Genomic DNA, 27,558 nt, shown 5'->3' on the forward strand with positions numbered 1-27,558 from the left:
CGTAGGGGACAACCTAGGGTCCAGGGACTGCTGAACAGTTTCAGTCAAACACTAGTTGAGAAATAAGCTTCACTAAAACAATGGTCCAAGGTTTCAGGAGGGCTGACATTAAGAAAATGAATAATTAAGGAAGACTTTAGATTTGATTTCTCGCTTGTCTCTCTATACATCTCAAAGTAAGTAACAATTAAAAACAGTTCAATACAAAAATGCATTTTATTTTTCTCACAATGAGGTCTAAATAGTCAGAAGCTTCAGTATGGATGTGAAAGGGGGAAAATCCAGGAGTAATCTTAGGAAATATTTCATTATATAAAGGGTAGACTGGGTGAGGAGAAAGGCAAAATGGCATAGAGAGGCCATGTAGCCTATGCTGTCCTGTTCTCCCTTTTCTTTTTTCTAATTGCTTGCTTGAGATGCCTCCCAAGCGCAAGAGGAAGGTTCGGGTTTTCCCTCCAGACAACAACTGGCCATCACCTGCTTTCATGTCCTCACCAGCGTTGGATGGAGCCAAGGAGTCTGGTGTGCAGCGTAGTTTGGGAGAGCCGTGTTCGCCTGCAGAGGCAGTGTCCTTGAGCTTGGAACTTCGCCAGCCCCCCTGCGCAAAGAACCCTCCCGGAGACTGACATTATGGTGCTTTGCGATGACGTAATTCCTGCGTCCACGGTGGTGGTGGTCTTTCTCAGACTCACCAATGAATCCAGGCTCATTTCCTATACCCGCTACTATCGGGGTCCCCCTCTGAGCATCCTACAGATTTCTCGGCATCTGGAACAACGTTTGAGCTTGGGTCAGGTTCTTGCCCACCTCTTCTCTCCCAGGAAGCTGAGAATATCGACAGCAGTGAGTTTTTTGCTATTCCTGTTCGTCTTGAGGCAATGTCACTGGAGACCCTGTGGGACTTAATTGTTGGCTTCGGGTCTTCTCTTAAATCGCCTAATTCTAAAATGGATCAATTTTCCTTAAATTTTCAACACAACATAACTGATTTGCAGACCCAGGTTAATTCGGTGGTTTTCAGAATTTCTAAAGTTGAAGATACTTTAAAGAATATCCAAGAATTTAAAGCAGTTACTGTGAAGGATTGTTTGGTCCTTTCTAGACGCGTAAAGGTTTTGGAAAATAACGCCAAACATCTCAATTTGCATTTCCTAAATTTTCCCAAAGTTGTTGGGGAGATTCCTTTTTCAACTATGAAGAGGTTTCTTCAGGACGCTTTGGGTTTTTCTGCTAAAAATATGCCTTCTATTAATACCTATTATTTCCTTACTAAAAGGATAACCTCTGGATCTGGTGCTAATGCTCATTTTCCAAATGATTTGTCTAATTTTCTTGAAAACTCAACCATGGAAGTTATTGATCATGGTACTTTGTTAATCTCCTTTATATCATCTTTTGATTTAAACAATGTTATGTGAAATTATTTTAGAAAATTTCCTGTTTTGTTTCTAGCACAACCTGTTAGAATGTTTCTTGATTTAGCTTCAGGGACTCAAATCAGGCGAAGGAGTTTTTTATCTTTTCATCAGGAAGTCATTTCTTTAGGTTTTTCCTTTGGTTCTCCATTTTCCATATAAATGTATTATTAAAAAAGGGGACGAATGTTTTATTTTTTTCCTTCCTGAGCAACTTAAACCCTTTATTGAATCCCACTCACTTCTTCCCGAGCTATGTGCAGTTTATGCTGGTTTAAACTATGTTAAACCTTTTCCTTAATTATGGTTGCTTCAGTTTGCTCCCATAACTATTTCACCTTTAAATTTTCTGCTTGGAGTGGATATCTTATTGTTAATTGTTGATATTTTTCTTTATTTTGTTTTGAACTGTTTGAGATCCACATATTTCTGTCACAAACAAGTTATCTTGCTTGAAACTTTATAAAGAATTAAAAAAAAAAAAAAAAAAAAAGGGGTAGACGATGCATGGAATGGCCTCTTAGTGGAGGTGTGGAGACAAAGATAGTATCATCAGAATTCCAGAAGGCATGGGACAAGCACCAAGGATCTCTGAGGGAGAGAAAGGGATTGTAAAGCTGAGCAGATGGTATGGATGGGAAATGTGGTCTATCTGCCATTATGTTGCAGGATATACATTTTTTAAATAAATAAGAACAAATATATTTCTTCCACTTTCTGAGACTGCCCTAGTTCCCAGATAGGAGGTTTATATAGGATTTGACTCCTTTCCTTAGGTAGCCAAATGCTTAATTATATCATACTATGCTCAAATATGGTTCTTCCTTTCACCATATTTGGATTCCCCATCATTAAGCTTAATTGAAATATACTCAAATATGGTCTCTCTTGTGCCCATGTTTCAGAGTTCTTGATAGGATCCAATTGTATGTGTTACTTCACTGAAATCTTTAACCAGGTTCTAAATTTTAGCACATTTTGAACGCTCACAGTGGTTGAAGACTTGGCTTTGTGGTTCAAATCTCAGGTCTGACCATATTTTGGTGATGATTTCTCCTGCCATGAGCAACACAAGGTGGGAACAGTTTATCCAAAATTTTGTTAATCTTCCTCTGGCATCATTACAATCATGTTACCCCTCTTCTTATGGCTTTACACTGACTCCCTATCAAACTATTTTTTCCTCACCTAGAAAGATATTCACTCTCTAATTCCATGTTGCCTCTCCCCACTTACCTCCCACTTCATCCTTGCTTGTAACCTCCATTCATTGGGAAAGCTGCTCTTCTCTGTGTCCTACTCCATGGCTAACTTCAGACTCTGCACTATGTTGCAGCACTGTGTTTCCAGAACAGCTTTTCTGTACTAATTCATTTTACTCCATCTCTGGCCTTGATCATGTCCCTTTTAAAGACCCACCTCTTTAAGATTGCTTTTAAATCCAAAAACCCTAACCTTGATCCTCTCATATTAAACATGTTTTACTATAATATTTAAATTATTGGTAATTTGTTTTGCCTATGTGACTCAACTGGACTATTTTTTCAGACGGGTAGCCGTGTTAGTTTGATGTAGCAAAAAAGACAAACGAAGTAGACTCTGGTCCTTGAAAGCTCATGCCTCAATAAATTGGTTTGCTATATTATGCATCCATACAGCACTGCCTAAGCCTGGTAGTACTACACAAATATTAAATAGCAGTACAAAAGAATAGATTAATGTAGTAACTTGAAGACAATGGGTTACAGGAGCATAGGCTCCAAGGTTTCAGAAAAGGAAAATCTTGCTAAACTTGACTTCTTTAATGTGAAGAGAGTAATAGATCAGGGAAGAGCAGCAGATGTAACCTATGCTAATTTCAGTAAAGCAGGATCAGTAGCAATATGTGATTCTTGCTGTATTGTTGGGATTTTAGACTCAGTCCCTATGACAGTCACATGCCAGCTACTCGTCAAGGTTCTGAGCTCCCTCCTTTCCCTGGAAAAAGATAACACCTACCTACAAATCTGTTCCCCTACTGATAATTAAATTTCCCAAGGAAACTCCTTGCTTGCAGCTAGAATGGTCAGCCATTTCTGATCCAGGCTCATGGTAAGTAAATTTAAGTTATCTTTAAAACAAAATCTGTCTAAAGTGTAAGTATAATAAACTATGAATGTTCATGAAAGAAGCATGACTAGACAGTTGTCAGGGTTGAAGTCTTGATGAATAGCGCTACTACTCATAAGTTTCAAACTTGTGCTAATTTGGTTCCTTTTTGTGTCTGTTACCATGTGTCCAATATATGCTCATGTATTTTTCTGAGTAAAGTCTTTTCCTCTGTAACACATACCGGTAGAAGACTACAGAGCAAGCTACGCAGTCAGAGTTGGAGCACAAACTATAAACTTAGTAATTGAGGAAAAGGACTCAGAAAGGTCATTGATGGGGTCCCCTCTGGTGAAAGGATAAGTGCTAGATCCATTTTTCTTTAATGTCTTTATGAGTGACATTATAGAAGAATTAAAATGAAAATTGTGCCAATTTGCAAATTTACAAGAGCAGACATCCCAGAGGAGATAATTAAGATAAATATTAAAGGTTTGGCAAAATGGTCAAAGGTATGACATATATGCTTTAATTTAAAAAACTACAAAATTGTATATGTGACATACAGAAATCAAAGGATCAAATACCTTTTTGGAGGTGAAGAGCTATGTCACCAACAGGAGAGAGACCTGGAGGTCATTATCTCTGATGTCCTTAAGGTAGCCAGTGTGACAAAGCTATTGGGAAAGCTAAGAGTATATTTGGTGCAGAAAGAGAGGTATCACCAATAGAAAGGCTAGGCCTCTCTATAGGTCCTTTGTAAGAACCCATCTTGAAAATTATGTTCAGTTCTGGAAACAAAAAATGTAGCATGGCCTCAATTATAACCCATGATTCTGGATAATTTTTATGTTGGTCCAATGGAAAGTATCCTAGCCCACAAAAATACAGTTCCTTCCAGATTCAGTGACTGCTAGAACTCTGACATGAGCTACTGCTTCAAATAAAATGCCTTGCACTCAGTCGACCTGTGCTGCACTCAAAAGTGCACTGATGTGTTCAGCTACATATCAAGTAGAAAGTGTTCCAATTTATTGTACTCCTGCATAAGCAATGGAGCTGCTTACCATTTTCACCACACTTCTCTCTGTTTGTCTGTTTCCGATAACATCTGTCCATTTGGTTTTCCTTGCTTTTTTCTCGAAGTAAGGGTTTATGGGTGTTCAGCATGTTCACAGAAGGCGGCACAGTGTTTCTCCTCTTTATATTGAACTTCTTGGTTTTATCATCAGCAGGGGAACTTCTCAGTACTATATGATGAGATGCATCTAAATACAAGATTACAAATAAAATGGGGGGAGGGGCAACAGAGACCAGTGCATCCCAGCTATAAACTAAGTTTTCCGTACTCCTTATAAACAGAAAGTTTAAAATTTGTCTCTACTGGAGTTGCTTATTTTCTTCCTAACTTACAGCCCCTCCTTTTTTCTCTATAAAAAGGGGAAGGAAAAAAAAAAGTAACTAAAGCTGACCTTTTTAAAAATGTGCATGTTATGGCACTCAGGGAGTTTTGCTGGCAGGAGTCTAATCCAGGTTCAGTCTTGTTGTTTTATAAGGCAATCTGCCATAAATTTACTCTAAAAAGCTATTTCATGATGTGGTAGGCCCATTCTATAACATGGGTCAGACTCCTGCCAGTTGAAGAAACAATGAACATATAAGCAACAACATTTATTCTTATACAACTGCTGTCCTAAAATGGTTACATGTGGTATAGTGAGAAATGTTCTAAGCTTTTTGTATTTTAATATTTTTTTCACATCCCTTTTTGAATCCAAATATAATATTTCCCTCCACAGTATCCAATGAGTTCCATGAATTAACTATGGCATTGTGTGAAGTAGTACTTTTAGTATAACAGCCATTGCCTTATGAAAAAAAAATAAATTTGCCTTTGATTTGTAAAATGGAATAAATTTTAGAAACTTGGATGTGCTTTCCCCTTTTTCTATTATTTATTTATTTAAAAGTGTTTATATACCACTTTTACAAATATAATTTAATCAAAATGGTTTACAATATAAAAACATACATAATAAAACCTAATTTAACCATAAAAATAAGTTTAAAAGAAAATAAACATGAAAAAAATTAAAAATAAACATCCATACAATAAGTAAAAATAAAGTTAACTCAAGTGCCATAGAAAGGAAAATTAGTTTCTTACTTGATAATTTTCGTTCCTGTAGTACCAAGGATCAGTCCAGACTGCTGGGTTGTGCCTCCCCTCCAGCAGATGGAGTCAGAGAAAAGCTGAAAGGCACCCCCTAGATATACCGGTGTGCCTCCTGCGATCCCTCAGTATAATTGATATCAAAGCAGAAGGAAATAATTAAATACCTCCGCTGAATAAGTAACCAATTCAACCCAACCACTGACCAGATCAAGTAGAAACAGTGCCCCGAAGGACATAAAACACACAAATCCATGTGTGTCTAAACAGAACGGATGCCTTGAACCAGAGACGAAACTTAGAACAACTTACCGTATAAGATGCATTCATACTTATTATCCAACATGGCAATGTAAAACACTGTGAATAAAGTAAGCAGACACAGAACAAGGTACGAGTGGACTCTCCTGAAAAAGACTTGGGTGGGCGTCTGGACTGATCCTTGGTACTACAGGAACAAATATTATCAGGTAAGAAACTAATTTTCCTTTCCCTGTACGTACCAGGATCAGTCCAGACTGCTGGGATGTACCCGAGCCGCCTTAAATGGGGTGGGACCTCGAGAGTCCCGCTTGAATGACCGTGCTTCCAAAGGACTCTCTGGCAGACCACGAACATCCTAGCAAGCAAACGTATGCAAGGACTTCCATTTGGCCTCCCTGCAAATCTCCTGTCTAGACACGAACTGGGTATCAGACCAGGAAGTCGCCTTAGATCTCAGAGAGTGAGCTTTAAGCCCATCAGAGACAGACTTACCGCAACCAATGTAAGTGGACATGATTGCGGCCTTCGACCAGCGTGCGATAGTTGTCCTGGAGACCGGAAGACCCTTCTTGGGCCCATGCCAGAACAGAAACCGGTGATCCAACGGTCGAAACTCATTAGTTACCTCCAAACATCGCAGGAGAACCCGACAGACATCCAACCGCCTCAAGTCCCGACCTTGCGAGGACTGTAACTCCTCCTTGGAAAAGGAGGGCAAATCCACTGTGTGATTAACGTGAAAAGGCTGACACCACCTTAGGCAAGAACGAAGGTACGGTACGCAAGGACACTCCAGACTGAGAAATACGCACGAATGGTTCCCTGCATGAAAGAGCCTGAAACCCCAAGACATGACGCGCCGACGAAATGGCCACTAGAAACACAGTCTTGAGCGTCAATCCTTCAAGGTAGCCCTCTTAACCTTCTCAAAAGGGGCCGAACAGAGACCCCGGAGCACCAAGTTCAAGTTCCAGGAAGGGCAAGGGCTTCTCACCGGCGGACGCAAATTCCGAACTCCACGCAAAAAAAAAAAAAAAAAAAAGCCAAGCCACATCCTTTAACCTTGCCCCTCAGGCAGCCTAGAGCCACCACTTGAACACAAGAACTGTAGGCCAATCCCTTTTTCAAACCATCTTGAAAAGGAGGTAAGGATATGGCCCACTGAAGCCTGCCGTGGCGCAATATGTAAGTCACGACACTGAGTCAAAAACCTTCCCTACCCTCGCATAAATCAAAATGGTGGAGGATCTGCGTGTCCGAAGGAGGGTAGATATCACCGCTTCCGAATAACCTTTCTTCTGCGACTGTCGCCTCGCTTAAGCCAAGCCGCTAGACAAAAGCGATCCGCTTGATCGAAAAACACCGGACCCTGGTGAGGTAGATTTGGGAGATGACCTAGACGCAACGGCCCGTCCACCGCTAGAGTGACGAGATCCGCGAGCCACGGGCGTCGTGTCCACTCCAGCGCCACGAGAATCACCGGACCGCAATGGGACTCTGAGCCTCAACACCTTTCCCACTAGAGGCCACGGAGGAAACACATAATCCGTGCTCTCGTCTTCGGCTGAAGAAACACGCCGCCTTGGCATTTAAACATGTCGCCATCAAATCCAAGTGCGGAGTTCCCCATCGCTGAGTTATGAGATACAGTGCCTCGGCCGTCATCTCCCACTCTCCCAGGTCTAGTTGCTGTCGACTGAGATAACCCGCCTGAAGGTTGTCCACTCCTGCAACGTGGGTGGCCGCAATACGGGATAAATAGCGTCCCGCCCAGGCCATTAACAATGACGCTTCGGCTGTCACCGGACGACTCTTTGTGCCTCCCTGTCGGTTTATATATGCAACAGTAGTCGCGTTGTCCGACAGAACTCCCACCGCTCGACCGTGAATCATCGGAAGAAGGTGACGCAAGGCCAGACGGACCGCCCTGGTCTCCAGACGGTTGATGGACCAGGAGTTCTGGTGAGGAGACCACTCCCCCTGCACCGCTCGGGAGTGACACCTAGCCCCTCCAGCCGGACAGACTGGCATCCGTCGTCCCGACTATCCAAGGTGGAGGTTCCAAGTCCACCCCCTTCAAAAGATGGTCCGGGATCAGCCACCACACGAGGCTGGACCGGGCCGGCTCCAGCAATGGTAACATGTCGTCCGCCTCGGACTTAGGGTCCCAGCGAGAAAGCAGCACTGTTTGGAAAAGTCGCATATGCACCAAGGCCCATGGTACCATCTCCAGAGTAGACATCATATGACCAATGACCTGTAAATAAACCCAGGCCGTAGGCAGCTGCAGATCCAACAGAGATTGAACTTGCGCCATCAGATCGACCAGCCGCTGATGGGGCAGGGAAACTTTGCCCAGCGCAGTATCGAATCGGGCTCCGAGAAACTCCAAGTGCTGAGTTGGTTTCAACTGGCTCTTCACGAAGTTGACTACTCAACCTATTGACTGAAGCTGCTCTACCACTAACCGAACCACTTGCTTGCATCACATTTCCGATTTTGCTCAGATGAGCCAATCGTAGAGATAGGGATGAACCAGTATCCCTTGACGGCGCAGAAAAAGCCGTGACGACCACCAGAACCTTGGTGAAACCTTGGGGGCAGTCGCTAACCTGAATGGAAGGGCTCAAGACCCAGCCCCATGAATCTCAGGAGCCTCTGGTGGCATTCCTGGATGCCAATATGGAGATATGCTTCGGTTAGATCCAAAGAAGCCAAACTTCTGCCTTGTGGATGGCCGCAATGACAGACCGCAGCGTTTCCATACGAAAACGGGGAACCCGTAAGGCCTTGTTGATCTGTTTTAACTCCAAAATCGGCCTGTAACGCGCCTTCCTTCTTTGGAACTATGAAGGAAATAGAATACAGGCCAGTGCGACGCTCGGCTGGCAGGACTGGGACCACCGCCCCTAGCGCCCGTAATCGGTTCAAGGTTTGTGCCACAGCTACCCTCCTTTCCGGAGGGCCGCAGGGGAACACCAGGAAAGGATCCCGGAGTGGACAAGTAAAATCCAACGTGTAACTTCGACTTCCCACGTCGAGGTCCCACAGGTCCGAGGTTATCTTGACCCATTCCTCCCAAAATAGGTACAACCGAACCCCGATTCGCGGAAGCGAGGAATGGGTCTGCACGCCTTCATTGAGTAGCCTTGGTAGGGGTGAAAGCCTGCGAGGATCCCGCTCCCTGCTGTCTCTGGGGAAAGGCCCTGCCCCTCCCCAGGCAGAACCGGCGCTGGCTACAAGCTCAACCCCTGGAATTCCCGAAGGAGAACCGGCGCTGGCTACGAGATCGACCCCTGGAATTCCCGAAGGATCGAGACTGCCGGGACTTGTCTTCAGGTAGCTGATACACCTTGTTGTCCCCCAAGGTTTTGATGAGTTGATCCAGCTCGTCCCCAAACCACAATTTTCCCCGGAGGGAAAGGAACCCAGACGGGACTTAGAGGAAGGATCTGCCGCCCATCGACAGAGCCACAGCTACCGCCTGGTGGCTACAGCAGAAGACATAGTACGAGCTGAAGTCCAGAGAAGATCATATAAGGCATCCACCGAGTAGGCCACCGCAGCCTTCCTGCAATTGGCCTGCTCCGCCTCATCCGGCGGAAGATCCTGGACTGTAAGCATCTGCTGAATCCAGCAAAGTGTGGCCCGCGGTATGAGGTTACTACAGGTTGCCGCCCGGACACCTAGGGCCGGCACCTCAAAGATACGTTACAATAAGACCTCCAACTTTCGGACTTGGAGACCTTTCAAAGCTATCCCCCGTCACGGGGATGGTAGTATGCTTTATTACGGCCGTGACCACCAAATCCACGAATTTTGAGAAGGTCCAAGGACTCAGGCGGCAATGGGTACAGCTTATCCAGGACTCAGGCGGCAATGGGTACAGCCCTGCCCGCAAAGAGGCTTCAGGAATGTCCCCATTCCTTATATACAATCTGCAGCAACTTGGGGTGAAAGGGAAAAGTTCACAGGGGTCCCCTTTTCAAAACATGCTGTATTAAAAAAAAATTCAATTCGTCCTTCCCAATAAAGGAAGGACCTGGGGGTCAGCCCCTTCTACAGCCCCCTGGACTGTAGGGATCCGGTACCTCCGGAACTGCCGCAGCCCCCTGTGTGTGAGGACTTCGAGCCCCCTTTCCCCCCAGCTCTGGTACGGACCTGGGAATCCTAGGGGGGGGGGTGCCCCCTCTCCCCCCAGCTCCGGTGCCGACCTGGGAATCTTCGGGGGAGAGGGTCCAGCTGCCTCCCAACCCGCCTCTGCCTCCAAAAAGGGCTTGTGCCTTAAAGGCACAAATGTCGAGGAAAATGCCCTTACCAGGTTTTTTTTTTTCGCGGGTCAGGAGGAAAGGGGGGGGGGGTCAAGGAACCTCAAACCCGGTTGTGCTCTGCGGGCTAAGCGCCGGCGGGGAAGGAGGAGGGAAATCCTCCTCCTCCGATGCTGTACCTACTGATTTCAACGTGTTCAAAATGGCCGCCGCCGCCTCCTTTATGGGAGGCGGGGCTGCCAACCTTGATCCAACAACCCTCCGGGGCCGCGCCGAAGAAGCAGGGGAAGAAGACCTGCGGGCAGCGATCGGCCCCTGAGAGGGTCCCTCGCCCCCGGGAAGGCATTGGGAGCAGAGACCCTCTCGGGAGAGTTGCGCCGCCGCCCCCCCACCGGCCGTGCAGGCCGAAGAACGCGGCATGGCGATGCGGGGAGAGAAGCTGCCACAAAAAGCGTGCCAAAAAGGTAAGCACTACACAGTTGTAGAATCGCGCCGGGTGAACCAGCCACCCCCTCCGGAGTCCCGGGACCGATCGATGGCAGGCTGGGGCTGCGGCCGCGTGAGTCCTGCCCCCAGCAGGACTCACGCGGCCGCAGAGCACAAAGTTGTTTGTTTTTTTTTTTTAAAAGATTAATTAAATCTGAGTACAAGCCCCCTTCAGAGGAATCCTCTGGAAGATGTGCACTGTGGGGGGGGGGGGGGGGCGGTGACCGGCCCACCGGTAAGCTCTCCCCCTGTCCCCTGGGACTATCCTAGCTCCGGGTAACTAGTTAGAGGGCAGTGCCCTACAAGCCTGCCCGCAAGATTGCTACCTCGCTGCGCGAATACCCCAACAAACAAGACCAGCTTCCCTTAATCCAAAATCAATCTTTTTTTTTTTTTTTTTTAAACTAGACAGACAAGGAAGGAAGAACAAACTATTTGATCTAGTCAGGGTTAATTCCAACAAACAAAACCTGTAAGTAATGTAGAAAACAGAGAGATCAGGACCGCAGGTTATGCCTCTCAATCTGCTAGAGTCTGAGAAAATACTGAGGGATCGCAGGAGGCACACCGGTATATCTAGGGGGTGCCTTTCAGCTTTTCTCTGACTCCATCTGCTGGAGGGGAGGCACAACCCAGCAGTCTGGACTGATCCTGGTACGTACAGGGAACCGCAGTAGATTTAAAACAATATTAACTATGTGGTTTTACAATAGTCTTATCTCATGAAGATTTGTCTAAAACTCATGCAATTCATTTGAATAAAGAAAAGTTGTATGCAGGCCATACAAGGAAGTCTTAGTTTTGCCAACATAAATTATATAATAGGGCAACTTAAGACATATGTGTGATAGAGTAAAGACATCTTTGTCATAAAACCTATGTCTATAAACAAATAGTACATCCACTAGATCTAAAATATATTTTACATGCAGATATTGGGAAACTACATTGTTCATTAAAAGTACTCTATTACAACTGCAATAAAAAAAAAGTTTAGAAAAACATGACAATTTATTTGACTTTAGCTTACTTATTCTAGTAGACTTTAACCTTCAAGTGGAGGATTCCAGCTCCCACCCACAACTAAGCAGATTCTTTGATTTATAGACTCTTATCCCATTTAAGAAGACAAGAGATTTTCACATAAAAAATCAGTGATTTATCTAAAACAAGAGAGTTACCCAGCCCTTCTCAACAAATTAATTGTCCCATTGCAGGCATTTGCCAAATTAACATTAAATATACCACAGAAATCTAAGAACTTTAGTTCACACATCCCTATTCCCTACAACCTAAATGAATTAAGATCACAAAATATTAAAATAAAGACAGCAGTCCATCAGTGAGAAGGGGGCCTTTCTAATATTTTGCACAGTGTGCCAAATGTATGATAAATCTACCAGTCGGTGAGAGGTTAGAAGTGTGCACCCGGTGCAAAGAGCTTTCTGGAGGTTAGAGTGGCAGACTAGAAGGAACTAAGGCAGACAGAGGTATATAGGGGAGATCTTCAGGGAAATAGTAACCAAGTCCTAACTCCAGTCTGGCAGCCCTTGTGCTGCCTTGAAGGAGCAAGGTCACCTGGATGGAAAGGATCCATTTAGTGTAGCAAGAAGATCCTGTAGCTAGGACCAAGTGAAGCAATATCCTCACACACAGGATGAGTGTCCAAGGGCTTGTGCCCAGGAAGGAAAGGTTAAGTTGGCTGTCACAGCTGGCGATTCAGTCATTAAAATGTAGGTGGCTGGTGGACATGAGGCTCACTCGTTAATTGCCTTCTTGGCGCAAAAGTAGTGGACCTCACATGTCACCAAGATAGGATTTTAGACAATGCTGGAGAGGAGCCAGCTGTCATGGTACATGAGGGCACCAATAACATAGCAAAGCGTGGAAGGGAGATTCTGGAAGCCAAATTTACGCTTTCAGGTAGAAAGTTGAAATCCAGAACATCCAGAGTAGCATTCTCTGAAATGCTTCCTGTTCCGAGTGCAGGACTCCAGAGGTAGGCAGAACTCCGGAGTCTCAATGAGTGGATGAGATGATGGTAAAGGGAAGAGAATTTTAGTTTTGTTGGGAACTGGGCAACATTTTGAGGAAGTGGGAGCCTATTCTGAAAGGATAGGGTCCACCTTAACTGATGTGGAACCAGGTTGCTGGCACTAAACTTTAAAAAAAGGAGATAGAGCAGCTTTTAAACTAGAAATCAGGGGAAAGAAAAGTTGCTCAGCAAACTATATAGCACTTAATTTAGAGATAAACAACTGGCATCTCAGAAAGCTGGTGGAAGGAGCATAACCAATGGGACAGTGCTATACCAGGGTATAAATTATACTGCAATATAACAGGGTGGATTAACTTGGTGAGAGGGGGTTGGCGCTTTATGTCAGGGTTAGCAGAGTCGAACAGGATAAATATCCTGTGGGAGACTAAATGCGCAGTAGAATCTTTATAGGTAGAAATTCCATATATGATGGGGAAGAGTATAGCAGTGGGGGCATTCTAACATAGTAATGATGGCAGCAAAGGACCAAATTGTCCATCCAGTCTGCTCAGCAAGCTTCTTATTGGAGTATGATTTTTTATATTATTTGTATGTCCTGTGGATTATGTCCTCACTTTTATATGATTCTCTTATATGATTATTTATGTTGTTTGTGTTTTAAATTATTTACTTTTACGTTTGGTTATTTTTTAGCCGCTGAAGCAGCCTTGTGCCAAACTCAGCCAGAATTGGGGTCTTTTATCAAGATATAAGTGAGAATACATTATTTTAAACTAAGGCAACTGGTTTGTCTTGTTTCACTATTTGTCATAGACAAATGTAGGCCATTCTTACCATAACACCTTTTATTGCTCCATACGCAGCCTCAGCCTCCAATGTATCCAAAACCACTTTCTTTACACCAGGTTTTGAGCAAGGAATTAAAATTATCTATATGACATAGCCTTTTCTTTCCCTTTCAATGAACAAGTAATACTTCCAAAAAGGCAATAGTCTTTACCATGTGTTTTAATATTCTTCCCTAGATTTTGGATATATCAGAGTCCTTACTTTCTTCCATAATTGTTTGGCCACCTGGTTTGCATTGCTATTAATTGAGGATCCTGGAAGACATTTAACTGTTGTGCCCCCACCATAATGTGTTCCAAAATTGGTTCCTCTGATGACTGGGTCTCCCAGTAGGTTTCTTTTTTCACATTTGATCATGTTGAAAGATTTCTGGGTGCACTAGGTGACTACTTTACTTTCAGACATCACTTCATATTCTCTTGCTGGGGCATATTTATTTTACAATACAGAAAATGTAATGGTAGAGGGGAGAGTGGGTGTCCATTACAGACCTTAATCTGCCACAGCGCACTGTAATTCAATCATACCAGAGTTTCTGGATCCTGAATGTCTGACTACTCTTTGGGAATTGGGGCGGATACACAGGATGCTTCAAAGTTGGGCAAATTGGGTTTCTCGGAGTCACAGGTTTTGCTCTATCAGAGCCCACTGTAAACCATTTATGCCCGAGTTTCTCAATCCTCTGTGCAAGTTGGGAGAGAGATCCTGGATGCTGGAAGGAAAATTATTCAGCCACAACAAGACAATAGCCAAACACCAGAAATAAGCAATATCTATTGAGAAAACAATCTTGCCACACACAAGAACAGATTCAAAACAGCAAGATAAAAATAATATATATTGGGAAAAATAAATATAAAAGTTATATGAAAATCAGACTTTTAAACTTAGCTGTTAACCTAAGAACATAAGAAATTGTCATGGTGGGTCAGACCAAGGGTCCATCAAGCCCAGCATCCTGTTTCCAATAGTGGCCAATCCAGGCCATAAGAACCTGGCAATTACACAAACATCAAGAAGATCCCATGCTACTGCTACAATTAATAGCAGTGGCTATTCCTTAAGTACTGTGTGACAAATTGTTGCAGGGGTCTCCTTTCCTGGCTGGAGGATACCGTTCTTTGCTGCCAAATACTGAAGCTATGGCCTATGTCATGAAAGCCCATTCTGTAGTGGCCATGGAATGTCATTTCGAGAAAGGTGAGGGAAAAAGTAGTTGTTGATAGGGTACTGCTGATGCTGACCAAAATGAACAGATGAACAATGAAATTAAGGAAGCTAACAAACTTGTCAGCACAGTAACAATTGGAGATTTCAATTACTCCTATAATAAATCACGTTGTATCAATCAAAAGTCTTATGATTTTTGTGAAGAAACTATATTAATCACTTTTCAGGTCATCTACGAATGATTTAGCACCAGGGTTCGAGTCCTGCTGTCGCTCCTTGTGACCTTGGGCAAGTCACTTTACCCTCCATTGCCTCTGGGGATAGGGAAAGATTGGCAAAATTAAGAGTGGCAAATCTCCTGGACTAGATGGTTTATACCCCCGAGTTCTGAAAGAACTCTAAAATGAAACTGCAGATCTATTACTAGTAATTTGTAACCTATCATTAAAATCATTTGTACCTGATGGAAGGTGGCTAATGAAACCCTGATCTTTAAAAAAGAGCTCAAAGAGCTCAAAGGCCGGCCACACTCTAGACCTTATCTTCGTCAATAGCCCCCTCACTGTCATCAACTCACCATACTGCACCCCCATCCCATGGTCCGACCACTCTATCATCCAAACCACCCTGGCTATCCAACAGTCCCCCCCCCCCTGCCCCCACCCAGGCGCAATCCTTCAAATACCGTAAATCATGCTCCCTCGACACCCTCACTATGGCCTGCTCGGACGTTTCCAACCAACTTGATATTTCCTCAGCCGACAAGGCCTTCACCTCATGGCACGACATCACCCTCAACATAGCAAACAAGCTCTGCCCCATTACTACAAAAACCATTAAACCTGCCCATCCAAACAGGAAACCATGGTATTCCGCAGAGCTCAAGAACCTCAAAACTCGTCTCAGAACCTTAGAAAGGCAATGGCGCAAACACCCCTCTGCAGCATCCAAAACTGCCTATTACCAGCTTATGCACCAATACAGGAATATTACTCTCTCAACTAAACGTGAATACTATGCCAAAAAGATTCACAGTTTCCAATACAATCCGAAAGCACTCTTCACCATGATCTCCAATCTGACCAGCTCAAACCCCACTCAACCTCCTACTCCCACCACAAAAAAACATTGCAATGAACTTGCTCACTTCTTCCAAACCAAAGTGTCCTCTCTCACTGCACGCTTTGCAGCCAACCCTAACACCGTGAAACTGCCTTCTTTCAACCTTACCTCTACCCTCTCATCTTTCGACCTATCCTCTTCCCTTGAAATTGAAAACATCTTAAAAAAAATGAGACCCTCCTCTCACCCCTCTGAAACCATTCCTACTAAACTTCTCCTATCTATTCCCAAAGCTATTGCCAAACCTCTCTCATCCATCTGCAACTGTTCCCTGGAGCAAGGTATAGTCCCTACACTCCTAAAACAGGCAGTGGTGAAACCAATCCTTAAAAAACCCAGCCTTGACCCTTCTACTCTAGCTAACTTCAGACCTATCTCTAATCTCCCTTTCCTATCTAAAATCTTGGAAAAATTAGTCAACTCTCGCCTATCTGATCACCTAGAACACCACAACATCCTTCCTCCCACACAATACGGCTTCCGGAAAAACCTGAGCACTGAAAAACTGCTGCTATCCCTGACGGATACCATCACTAAAGGATTCGACACTGGGAACTCATTTCTCCTTGCTATGTTAGACATATCTGCAGCTTTTGATACTGTTAACCACATCATATTAATCAACATTCTCAGTAACATAGGAATCTCCGGCACTGCCCTCTCTTGGATCAAATCATACTTACAAGATCGTCATTATACAGTATCCACTGGCAACAATGAATCCGACCCAGTTAGCCTTAACCAAGGCGTCCCCCAGGGTTCCTCTCTCTCCTCTACTCTATTTAACATTTATATGCTCCCCCTCACCACCCTCCTTACTAATCTTGGCATCAAACACTTTATCTACGCAGATGATGTCCAAATCCTTTTCCCCTTCACTGACTCCCTCCAAACTGCTCTTCAAAAATGGGAATCCTGCCTGACGGTTATCAACCAGCTACTCACTGACATGCACCTTGCCATTAACCCGCAAAAAACTGAACTCCTCATCATCTCCAACAAACATTCCTCTCTCTCCATTCCCACTGCGTACTCCTCCACGCTCTTCCCCTCCCACACCCGTAGCCTGGGCGTCCTCATTGACAACCAGCTCTCTTTCAAACCCTTCATTAAATCTATCCTGACTGCTACTTCAAACTTCAAACTATCAAAAAACTCCGGCCCCTCTTATTCTTCACTGACTTTCGCACAGTACTACAGTCTATTATCTTTTCCAAAATAGACTACTGTAATGCACTCTTCCTTGGTCTCCCTGCAACACATACTAAGCCATTACAACTCCTACAGAACGCCTCAGCACGCATCCTCACCAATTCCAGGAAACGTGACCACATTACTCCTACCCTTATCGATCTCCACTGGCTCCCAATACAGTCTCGCATCCTGTTCAAAGTTCTCTCCCTCATTCATAAAAGCATCACCAATGAAAATACTGACTGGATCAACCCCCCACTGCTTTCTCGCACATCCACTAGACCGACTCGCACTGCCCTCCAAGGGACACTCCGTACCCCCTCTATCAAATCCACCAATCTTATTTCCACAATGAACAGAGCCTTTTCCCTTGCCGGCCCCACCCTGTGGAACTCTATGCCCCCAGACTTGCGCACTGAAACATCCACACCCAAATTCAAAAAAAACCTAAAGACCTGGCTATTCTTACAGGCCTACCCCTCTCTCAGCAATCATCCTCCTGATAACCCCCTAAGCTGTGTATAATGCATTCCCTGTATCACCTTTTACAATGTGCTTCTGCTGTCTTTATCTCTCAATTACCTTCTCCCCTATGACCTCTTGATTTGATTACAATGCTTTCCACGTACTACCGTCACTATGTGCTCTTGTTAATTTTCCCTCATCTGCTTCCAATTGAGGAACCTTCGTTCCCTGTAAATAGTTACCCAGTTACTGTTTGTTGATGTTTATTTCTTGTATGCAAAGTTTACTGTTCTATGTAATGGCAGTGCCAAAAGTTCTGTATAATGACACTGTCAAAAAGTTTTAGTTATCTGTAAACCGATACGATGTGCAAACGGCTATCGGTATATAAAAAAACCTATAAATAAATAAAATAAATAAATCTGGGTTACTATAGAACAGTGAATCTGACTTCAATGCCAGGAAAAATCATAGAAACTATTCTAATGAATAAAATCACAGAACATATAGAAGACAGACATGGTTTAATGGGACATAGCATGGATTTACATAGGGAAAGTCTTGCCTCACCAATCTGCTACATTTTTTGAAGGGGTTAATAAAGTTGTGAATAATGGTGAGCCAGTTCATATAGTGTATTTTGATTTTCAAGACATTTGACAAATTCCCCCATGACTGCTGAGAAAAATAAAAGTCATGAGATAGGAGGCAATGCCTTTTGTGAATTGCAAACTGATTAAAAGATAGGAAAGAGTAGCATTAGAGAGTCAGTTTTCTCAGTGGAGAAGGGTAAACAGTGGAGTGCCTCCAGGATCTGCACTGGAACTAGTGCTTTTTAATGTATTTATAAATGATCTGGAAAAGGGTACGATAAATCAAATTTGTAGATGACAAAATTATTTCAAGTAGTGAAATCAAAAGCATAATTTTTTTTATTTTTATTTATTTAAATTTCTATACCGATATTAGTGGGGACATCATATCGGTTTACATCAAAAACAAAAAGGTTGGAAATTACATAATACAGGTAGGTGGGTGGGGGGGGGGAATAGGAACAAAAGAACGCAGAGTAGGAGGTACATAGGAACAGGCTACTCAGAGAGTGGCACAACAGTTCAACTAAGCAAAAAAAACATTTGTGGAAAACAAAGAGAACTTTATACAATATTCGTGTTGGGGCAAGAAAACCTTGCAAGACTGGGAGACCAGGCGTCCAAATGGGAAATGAAATTTAATGTGGACAAGTGCAAAGTGATGCACATAGGGAAAAGTAACCCACACTATATTTACCTGCTCCCCCATCCCCTGGTCAGATCATTCACTGATAGTTACAAAATTAGCCATTAAACAAAAACAGACCCCCATTGCAACCAAATCCTCCATCCAATTCAGGAAACCTTGTTCCATGGACACTCTCAACAACAGCCTTGCCAAAGACCTAACCAAACTGGACCTCACAGATGCTGATACCGCCATTAACTCCTGGCAAACCATCACACACGCAGTAGCAAACACAATTTGCCCCTTATCCTCAAAAGTTATCAACCCAGCACGCACGAACAAAAAACCCTGGTTCTCTACTGAATTAAGAAAACTCAAACAAGACCTACAACACAAAGAACAACGCTGGCGGAAAGATCCCTCCCCTACCTCATTGGCTTCTTACAAAACAGCAATGATCTTCTACAGAACATCCATCACCCGCACCAAACGAGATTTTTATGCTAAAAAAATACACGGTTTCTTATACGACCCTAAAACTCTCTTCTCATATGTGGCAGCCCTCACCACTCCCACTCCCCCTACCTTCTCAGAAGAAGCCCAAAACAAATCTACAGAGTTGGTGATTTTCTTTGACAACAAAATCAAAAACCTACTTGGCCCCCTGGCAACATCCAACACCTCATCAATCGCCTTACAACCTCCTAGCCAAAATCCATCACCAACTATCCTTAAACAGACGCTAGAATCTCTTGAACCTACATCATCCCTGGAAATAGAATCGATTATCAAGAAAATGAAACCCTCTTCTCACCCATTGGACCAAATACCGACCAAACTCCTCCTCACCATTCCCAACACCATTGCCAAACCCCTGGCAGACATCATAAATTGCTCCCTCAATCAAGGATCTGTCCCTGACTTTAAAAATTGCTTCGCTGAAACCCTTACTAAAAAAACCCAATCTGGACCCAGCCAACCCTGTAAATTTCCGCCCCATCGCTAACCTACCTTTTATAGCTAAACTAATGGAAAAGCTTGTCAACTTCCGACTCACCGACTACTTGGACTCTCACAATATTCTATACCCTTCTCAATTCAGATTCAGGAAACGTCTAAACACAGAATCCCTCCTTCTTTCTTTAACGGACACCATCCTGATGGGCCTCGACAAGGGACAATCATACCTTCTAGCCCTACCCGATATTTCTGCGGCGTTCGACACGGTAAATCATGACATCCTCATCAACCGTCTAATGGAAATAGGCATCTCTGGCTCCGCACTGCTTTGGTTTAAATCCTTACTGAACAACAGGCACTACAAAGTTAAAATAAACGACAAAGAATCCCACCCCATTCCGTCAAAACAAGGAGTACCACAAGGTTCTTCACTTTCCCCTACCCTGTTCAATATATATCTACTCCCTTTATGCCAGCTACTCAATAGCCTCAACCTCTCCCATTTTATATACGCAGACGATGTGGAAATCAAAATCCCCATCTCGGACCCCATCTCCTCTACTCTAAATTTCTGGAACAACTGCCTACACGCCATCAACCTGCTTCTCTCGAGTCTCAACCTGGTCCTAAATACGTCCAAAACGGAGCTCCTGGTTATCTCCCCTAGCGATAACTACCCCTTCGCTAATAATGCAATAATCCCACTAGCAAGCCATGTCAGAGACCTTGGGGCCATCCTTGACTCTAGAATGAATTTCAAAAAATTCATTAACGCTACAACCAAAGAATGCTTCTTCAAGCTACAGGTCCTGAAGCAACTAAGACCGCTCTTACACTTCCAGGATTTCCGTTCTGTGCTTCAAGCAATACTGTTTTCAAAGATCGACTATTGTAACGCTCTACTACTCGGTCTCCCCGCTTCTTCGACCAAACCTCTACAGATGCTGCAAAACGCAGCGGCCAGGATCCTTACAAACACACGGCGCAAGGACCATATAACTCCAATCCTAAAAATCTTACACTGGCTTCCCATTCAATATAGAATACTTTTCAAAGCTCTCACTATCATCCACAAATCTGTCTACCATCAATCCACTCTCCAACTCACCTTCCCCTCTTGAACTACATACTTCCGCAAGGCCAATAAGAACTGCCTACAAAAGTTCGCTCAAGGCCCCTCCCAACAAATCATCAGTCCACAACTATTCACAAGCGAGCACTTTCAACAGCAGGTCCGCTACATTGGAATTCGCTTCCTCAAGACTTACGCCAGGAACAATGCCATCTAACATTCAGAAAAAAACTTAAAACCTGGCTATTCGCACAAGCCTACCGTTGAAGGAACCCCTTTCGACCAACACTGTCTCTCACCCTTCAACCTCTCCCTTATCCCTCCCCCCTACTCACCTCCCCTCCACTCCTCCCACCGGACATACCATGTTAATAACCGCTGAGGATAAATCTCTGTTTATGTATTACTAATTTATTGTTTTTTGTTGATTATATTTATCACTCATTGTTATAGTTTAATTCTGCCCTATCTTCCATCTTCCATGTTTTACGCTCCCTGTTTTAATGTAACTTTTCATTTCTACCTAGATGTTAATTGGTTTCCCCCTGTTCTATTGTAAACCGGTACAATAAGACCTGGTCTTGAGTTTCGGTATAGTAAAAGAAGTTAAATAAATAAATAAATTTACTTGATGTTCGGTTCCATAATAGGAGTTACAACCCAGGAAAAGGATCTGGGCAATACTGAGAAATTCTTAGCTCAGCATACAGCAGCGGTCAAAAAAGCAAAATTATTAGGGCAGGAATGGAGAATAAAATAGAGAATGTTATAATATCTATGCACTGCTCTATCGTGAGACTGCACTTTGAATACTGCGTACAATTCTGGTCTCTGCATCTCAAAAAAGAAATAGCTGAACTGGAAAAGGTACACAGAAGGGTGACCAAAATGATAAAGGGAGCTAAAGAGGTTAGGGCTGTTCAACTCGGAAAAGAGGCATCTGAGAGGAGGCTATAATACAGGTCTATAAAATTATGAATGGAAAGGGACGGATACATGTGAATTGGTTATTTACTCTTTTAGATCAGTGGTTCTCAACCTTTTTTCGGCCGGGACACACCTGACAGATGGTTCTCACATGCGTGACACACTGAACATGTGACCATCACGGGACAAAATGTAAATATACATTCTGCATCCTCAGGAACCAAGTCAACCCCCAAAAATGGGTGCAGAGCAGAACTAGGGCATTACCCGTAAAGCTCACCATACAAAAAAAAGATATTCTGGATCTGATGACATCTCAGTAAAAGCAAAGCAAACTCTCTTTACTGGCAAGCACAATACCCCTCCTTATGAAAAGACAGTAATTAACCAGGCCCTAAACACTAATACACCTCCTATTGGGAAAACAGAGCAAGCCAAGCTGCTATAGATACCCACTTAGAAATAATTGTCAAACTATACTAATAAATGTTACAAAACAGCTGATGAACAGAATAACATCCAACAATTAAAAACTCATAAAAATTATTAAAAATTGTCTAAATATCAAAATATTTCAAAACAGCAGACACATCACATAATACCCAATAATTAAAATGGCAATCAATCAAGAAAAATAAACTTAAAAAGCTGCCTTTACTTACCCTCTCCAGCAACTCTCCTACTCCTTTCCCTTGCAGGCCAATAGCACTCACCAGAAGCAGCAGTGGCTGCTGAAGCTCTGTCCTCACAGTCCTCTTCCTTAGGGCCCACAACCAGTCACAACCAGTCTCTGTCTCACACAGACCAGTAACTTCCCTAACTAGTATCTCTTCCTCACACACGCACCAGTCACCTCCCTGACCAGTCTCTGTCTCTCTCTCTCTCACACACACACACACACACACACACACCAGTCACCTCCCTGACCAGTCTCTCTCAATCACACACATGCTGTCACTTACATACAAGCTCACACATACTCTGTCACTTACAACCACACACACTGCCACTTATGCACCCATTGTACCACACACACAAGCTCTCACTCATGCACCCATTCTACCACACACACAAGCTCTCACTCATGCACCCAGGCACCCATTCTACCACACACACACACTACCACTCATGCAACCAGGCATGCATTCTAACACACACACACACACACAGCTGCCACTCACCACCCAGGCACCCATTCTACCACAGGCACACAAGCTCTCACTCATGCAATCAGGCATGCATTCTAACACACACACACACAGCTGCTACTCACGCACCCAGGCATGCATTCCAACACACACACACAAAGCTGCCACTCACGCACCCAGGCACCCATTCTACCACACACACACAAGCTCTCACTCACGCACCCAGGCACCCATTCTACCACAGGCACACAAGCTCTCACTCATGCACCCAGGCACCCATTCTACCACACACACACACACACACACACACACAAGCTCTCTCTCATGCACCCATTCTACCACACACACACACACACAAGCTCTCTCTCATGCACCCATTCTACAACAGGCACACAAGCTCTCACTCATGCACCCAGGCACCCATTCTAACACACACACACACACACACACAAGCTCTTACTCATGCACCCATTCTACCACACACAAGCTCACATGGAGCCTCTTCTCATTGTTTGGCCTCCACTTCTCAGCCACCTCTGGCCTGACCTCCTGCGGTACGCAACGTCTCTCCAGCCGCCTCCCGCAGTGTGCAGGGTCTCTCCGCTCTTCAGCCGCCAGCAGCGGCGCACAGCGTCTCTTCGTTCTTCGGCCCCGCCGCCGGCAACGTGCAGGTCTCTGCGCTCTTCAGCCACCGGCAGCGGCGCGCAGCATCTCTTTGTTCTTCTGCCCCGCCGCTGGTGACGCACAGGTCTCTCTGCTCTTCAGCTGCCGGCGGCGCGCAGCGTCTCTTCGTTCTTCGGCCCCGCTGACGTCTGCGCGCAGGTCTCTTCGTTCTTCGGCCCCGCTGGCGTCAGCGCGCAGCGTCTCTTCGTTCTTCGGCCCCGCTGGCGTCAGCGTGCAGCGTCTCTTCGTTCTTCGGCCCCGCTGGCGTCAGCGCGCAGGTCTTTTCGTTCTTCGGCCCCGCTGGCATTGGCGCGCAGCGTCTCTTCATTCTTCGGCCCCACCCCTAGGGAGAAGGGAAGCACAAGCGGGGCAGTGGAACACCGGGAGCCGCGACACACCTGCCGGAGCTTGGCGACACACTGGTTGAGAACCACTGTTTTAGATAATACAACTTGAGAGAAGCCATTACTAATCCCTGGATGTTTAGAAGCATGGGATCTGTCTACTGTTTGGGATCCTGCCACGTACGTGTGACCTGTATTGGCCACAGTTGAAAACAGGATACTGGGCTTGATGGACCCAGTATCTGATCCAGTATGGCAATTCTTATGATCTTAAGATGCGTGCATAAGCATTTTTGAGGTCTAGGGAACAAAATAAACCATTAATCTTCAGAAGAATGGTACCAAAAGAATTACATCTTTAAATTTTCTTTTAAATATTTGTTGAGATTCCTAAGATCCAAGATGGGCTAGAGATGGGCTTTCTATTTTGGAATCAGGAAGTATTTGTAATAGAACCTCAAGTTCTTTCTAATAGTGGAACCAGTTCTATTGCATTGGCCATCAGAAAAAAATGACAGTTATTGATGAAGAAGCCAGAGTTCAGTATCTAAGGAGTATTGTTCTGGGAGTAGACCTGAAATTCAATTGGAACCCTTGCTGTATTACCTTTAGTACCCATTGGTCTGTTGCCAGTAAAGACCATGCTGTTTTTAACTTCTGAACTCCCCCCATCCCCACCCACTGGAAGGTTGTTTGAGACTAATAGGAAAGACTGAGATGCGATTTAGCCTTGGCCTGCATTTGTTGTAGAGACTTAGCTTGAGATCTCTCTTAGGGTCATGACTCCAAATGGGTTTGTTTCATATATATCTTGACAGGAATGAACCTCATTCGTAAACCAGGGTATGTAGGGAATGATCTCAATCTATAACATTTGTCGCTAATGTTCTTCTTAATATTTGCAATGTGACAATGAGCACCTTCTTCTGGAGTTCACAGGATGTAATATATATAGCCAACATATCAAGATGCACTTGAGAATTTTTCATAATCAGGAAGTGGCATTCTATAAAGCTAACTATATCTTCATCTTTCTGCTACATTTTCTTGGTCTCTGATGGCATCTTTTGCTACTTAAGGGTCTTCACTTTCTCCACATAATCCACATAATAGTTGCTGGGTACTGATACCTCTATCAGCAATTCATTTCTTGTGGTTTTTTCCATTCCATAATTTCTGGTTTTCTAGCATTGATCTTATCAGTTGAAATGGCAATGTCCCAGGTGATCACATTTGTTTTCTTCAATACTATTATGAGTGTGTTTCCATAGATTTTCTGATACAGCAATATTATAGTGTTTACCCAATTTCCAGTGGCTGAGCCATGCCACCTCGTGGAGCTTTTCCATATACAGACCTTCTGAACATCAGCACATCACATCTGCAAGATGTGTAACCACTTCCAGTTTTGTTTTACAGAACCTGCATTTATCTGCTTTGCCATTTTTTTCTATACAAGCTGTGAACTAGTTTAACTGTAGTCCACTATCCTATTCTACAATTATTAATCTCTCATCCTGAAATTTAGTTCACCTCGCCTAAGCCTAAGCCACTGCTGGGTCAAATTTTAATCAATGTGGAGTTTCTGAAGTAACTCTTTGTATTTCTCACCATATTTGTGCTTCTGCCAGTTACCTTTCCTTGCTTGTTGATCTGATTCTTTAAAGAGTTGTTTTTTCTTGTTTTGCAAATAGTGTTGCTTCTTTCCCCTTGTGCACTGGTGGATTCTCACTCATTCTTTCTATTGTCCAAACTTAAGAACTGACACCAGTGGTGAGTGTTCACTTTTGTACTTCAGCACTATTTGGACATTTTGATCTATTGATGCCATTAAATATGCCTGAAGGCCTAGGATGGTAGCTCTAAATATGTAATTTATTTCTGCATGACCCATACAGTCTTCAGCTTTAGGGATGTAGAATCTCAGCATATTCTGGTTCTTATACATTACATGATGGGCATGGAGGAGTTTTCTTCCTTTTTGCATCCAACTTTTCTAGATATTTATAGGTCCAATATATTATTCTGAAGCTGTATGAGAGTGCTGGGCCTGTAAGCTGATTAATAATTTTTATCTTATTCTGGGCTGTAAAGCACTTTTCAATATCAGTTTCAAACTCCTGCAGTATTTTTTTTTTATTGATCTTTTCTCTCAGTAATTTAAGCTGGACTTTTCCACCTTCCTCTACTCCTAGATATTTATTTATGCCTTCTTGCTCTCTCTCTGGCATGCAGCCTGTTTGATGCTGCTGCTGAAGATGAGGGCACCGATGAGGGTAATGCTGGTGTCTTTCTCTTGAATAGAAATACTGCCTCCATTAGAGTTGATGTTGACCCTTTCTGGAAATAGGTTTATTTTAAAATATTTATATGCCAAATAATCCAATAACCTCAGCGGCTTACATAAAAACATACAGAACCTTCACAAAAACACACAAACAAATGAATACAATGACTAATCAGCGCTAGTCAATAAGCCAGGGTTATTGAATTATAACTGACCAGATCTGCTAAGACTAAACTGCAACTGGGAGTTCAACACCGCATAAAGTCATCAATCTTCCAAAAGCTTCAGTAAATAGGTGCATTTTCAAATTTTTCTGGAACAATTTCAATGATGCTTCTCTTTTCAATGATTCTGGTAAAAAGTTCCATAAAATAAGACCTGCTACAGAGAATATTCTGTCCACGTTATCCTCAAGTCTAACCATCTTAGATAACAGCATGTGAAGTAAACAACAGCCGGCAGACCATAACTCTCTTGCTAGTTTGTACATTTTTTAGCATTGTGGAAATACATGGTGGAGTATAAGAAAATTGGTTCTTACTTACTAATTTTCGTTCCTATAGTACCAAGGATCAGTCCAGAGAAGTGGGTTGTGCATCCCTACCAGCAGGTGGAGTCAGAGAGCAAAACTTTGGGCACTGCCATATATACTTATATCTTATATCCATTCTTATATTCTTATAAATATTCTTATATCCATTTATTACCATGTTATAATGTAAAATAGGGCTGTTACCACCCTATTCCTTTAGTTATCTGGAAACCGATGTGATATCTCGATCGAATGTCGGTATATAAAATAAATAAATAAATAAATAAATAAAATATACAAGAGTGCCACCTGCAGTCCCTCAGTATTGACCTGTACCCAAGCCAAACAACCAATACTAACGGGTGAAGGGGCGACCAAAAACCACTGTCCCCCGCTTCGCCCCAAGGAAACAACATAAGTAAATAAACCGTTAGAAAAAACTGCTCCAACAATCGTATTCTGCAAAAAAGGAGCTCTATGAAAAACTAGGCAAATTGTAGACAACACAGTCTTTCGGTAACTGAAGTAAGGGGTGGGCCTCTGGACTGATCCTTGGTACTATAGGAACGAAAATTAGCAGGTAAGAACCAATTTTCTTTTCCCTATAAGTACAAGGATCAGTCCAGAGAAGTGGGATGTACCCAAGCCACCCTATACTGGGCGCGAACCCGAAACACCCATGCGTAGAACACTTGCATCGAAGGACTTCTCATCAGAGGCCTGAACGTCCAATCTATAATGCTTAGTAAATGTGTGCGAAGAGGACCACACTGCCGCCCGGCAGATCTCCTGAGGGAATAGCAACTGACACTCCGCCCAGGAAGTAGCCTGAGTCCTGGTGGAATGAGCTCTGAGACCCAAAGGCACTTGGCGGCCGCGGACCAAGTATGCCGAAGTAATAGTCTCTTTAA

At 43.6% G+C, this 27,558-nt stretch overlaps 1 protein-coding gene across 4 annotated transcripts in view; it reads right to left on the minus strand.

Annotated features, from left to right (window-relative positions):
* PHF20 (PHD finger protein 20) overlaps positions 1-27,558 on the minus strand; it is a 280,282-nt gene that overhangs the window by 73,673 nt on the left and 179,051 nt on the right. For all 4 annotated transcript variants that reach the window (XM_029611169.1, XM_029611171.1, XM_029611170.1 and 1 more), the window contains one exon: positions 4,571-4,771. In XM_029611169.1, the coding sequence (XP_029467029.1) occupies positions 4,571-4,771 (201 nt within the window). The remainder of the gene's footprint in view (positions 1-4,570; positions 4,772-27,558) is intronic.

This window comes from Rhinatrema bivittatum, chromosome 8 (genome assembly GCF_901001135.1).
Source record: "Rhinatrema bivittatum chromosome 8, aRhiBiv1.1, whole genome shotgun sequence".
NCBI lineage: Eukaryota > Metazoa > Chordata > Amphibia > Gymnophiona > Rhinatrematidae > Rhinatrema > Rhinatrema bivittatum.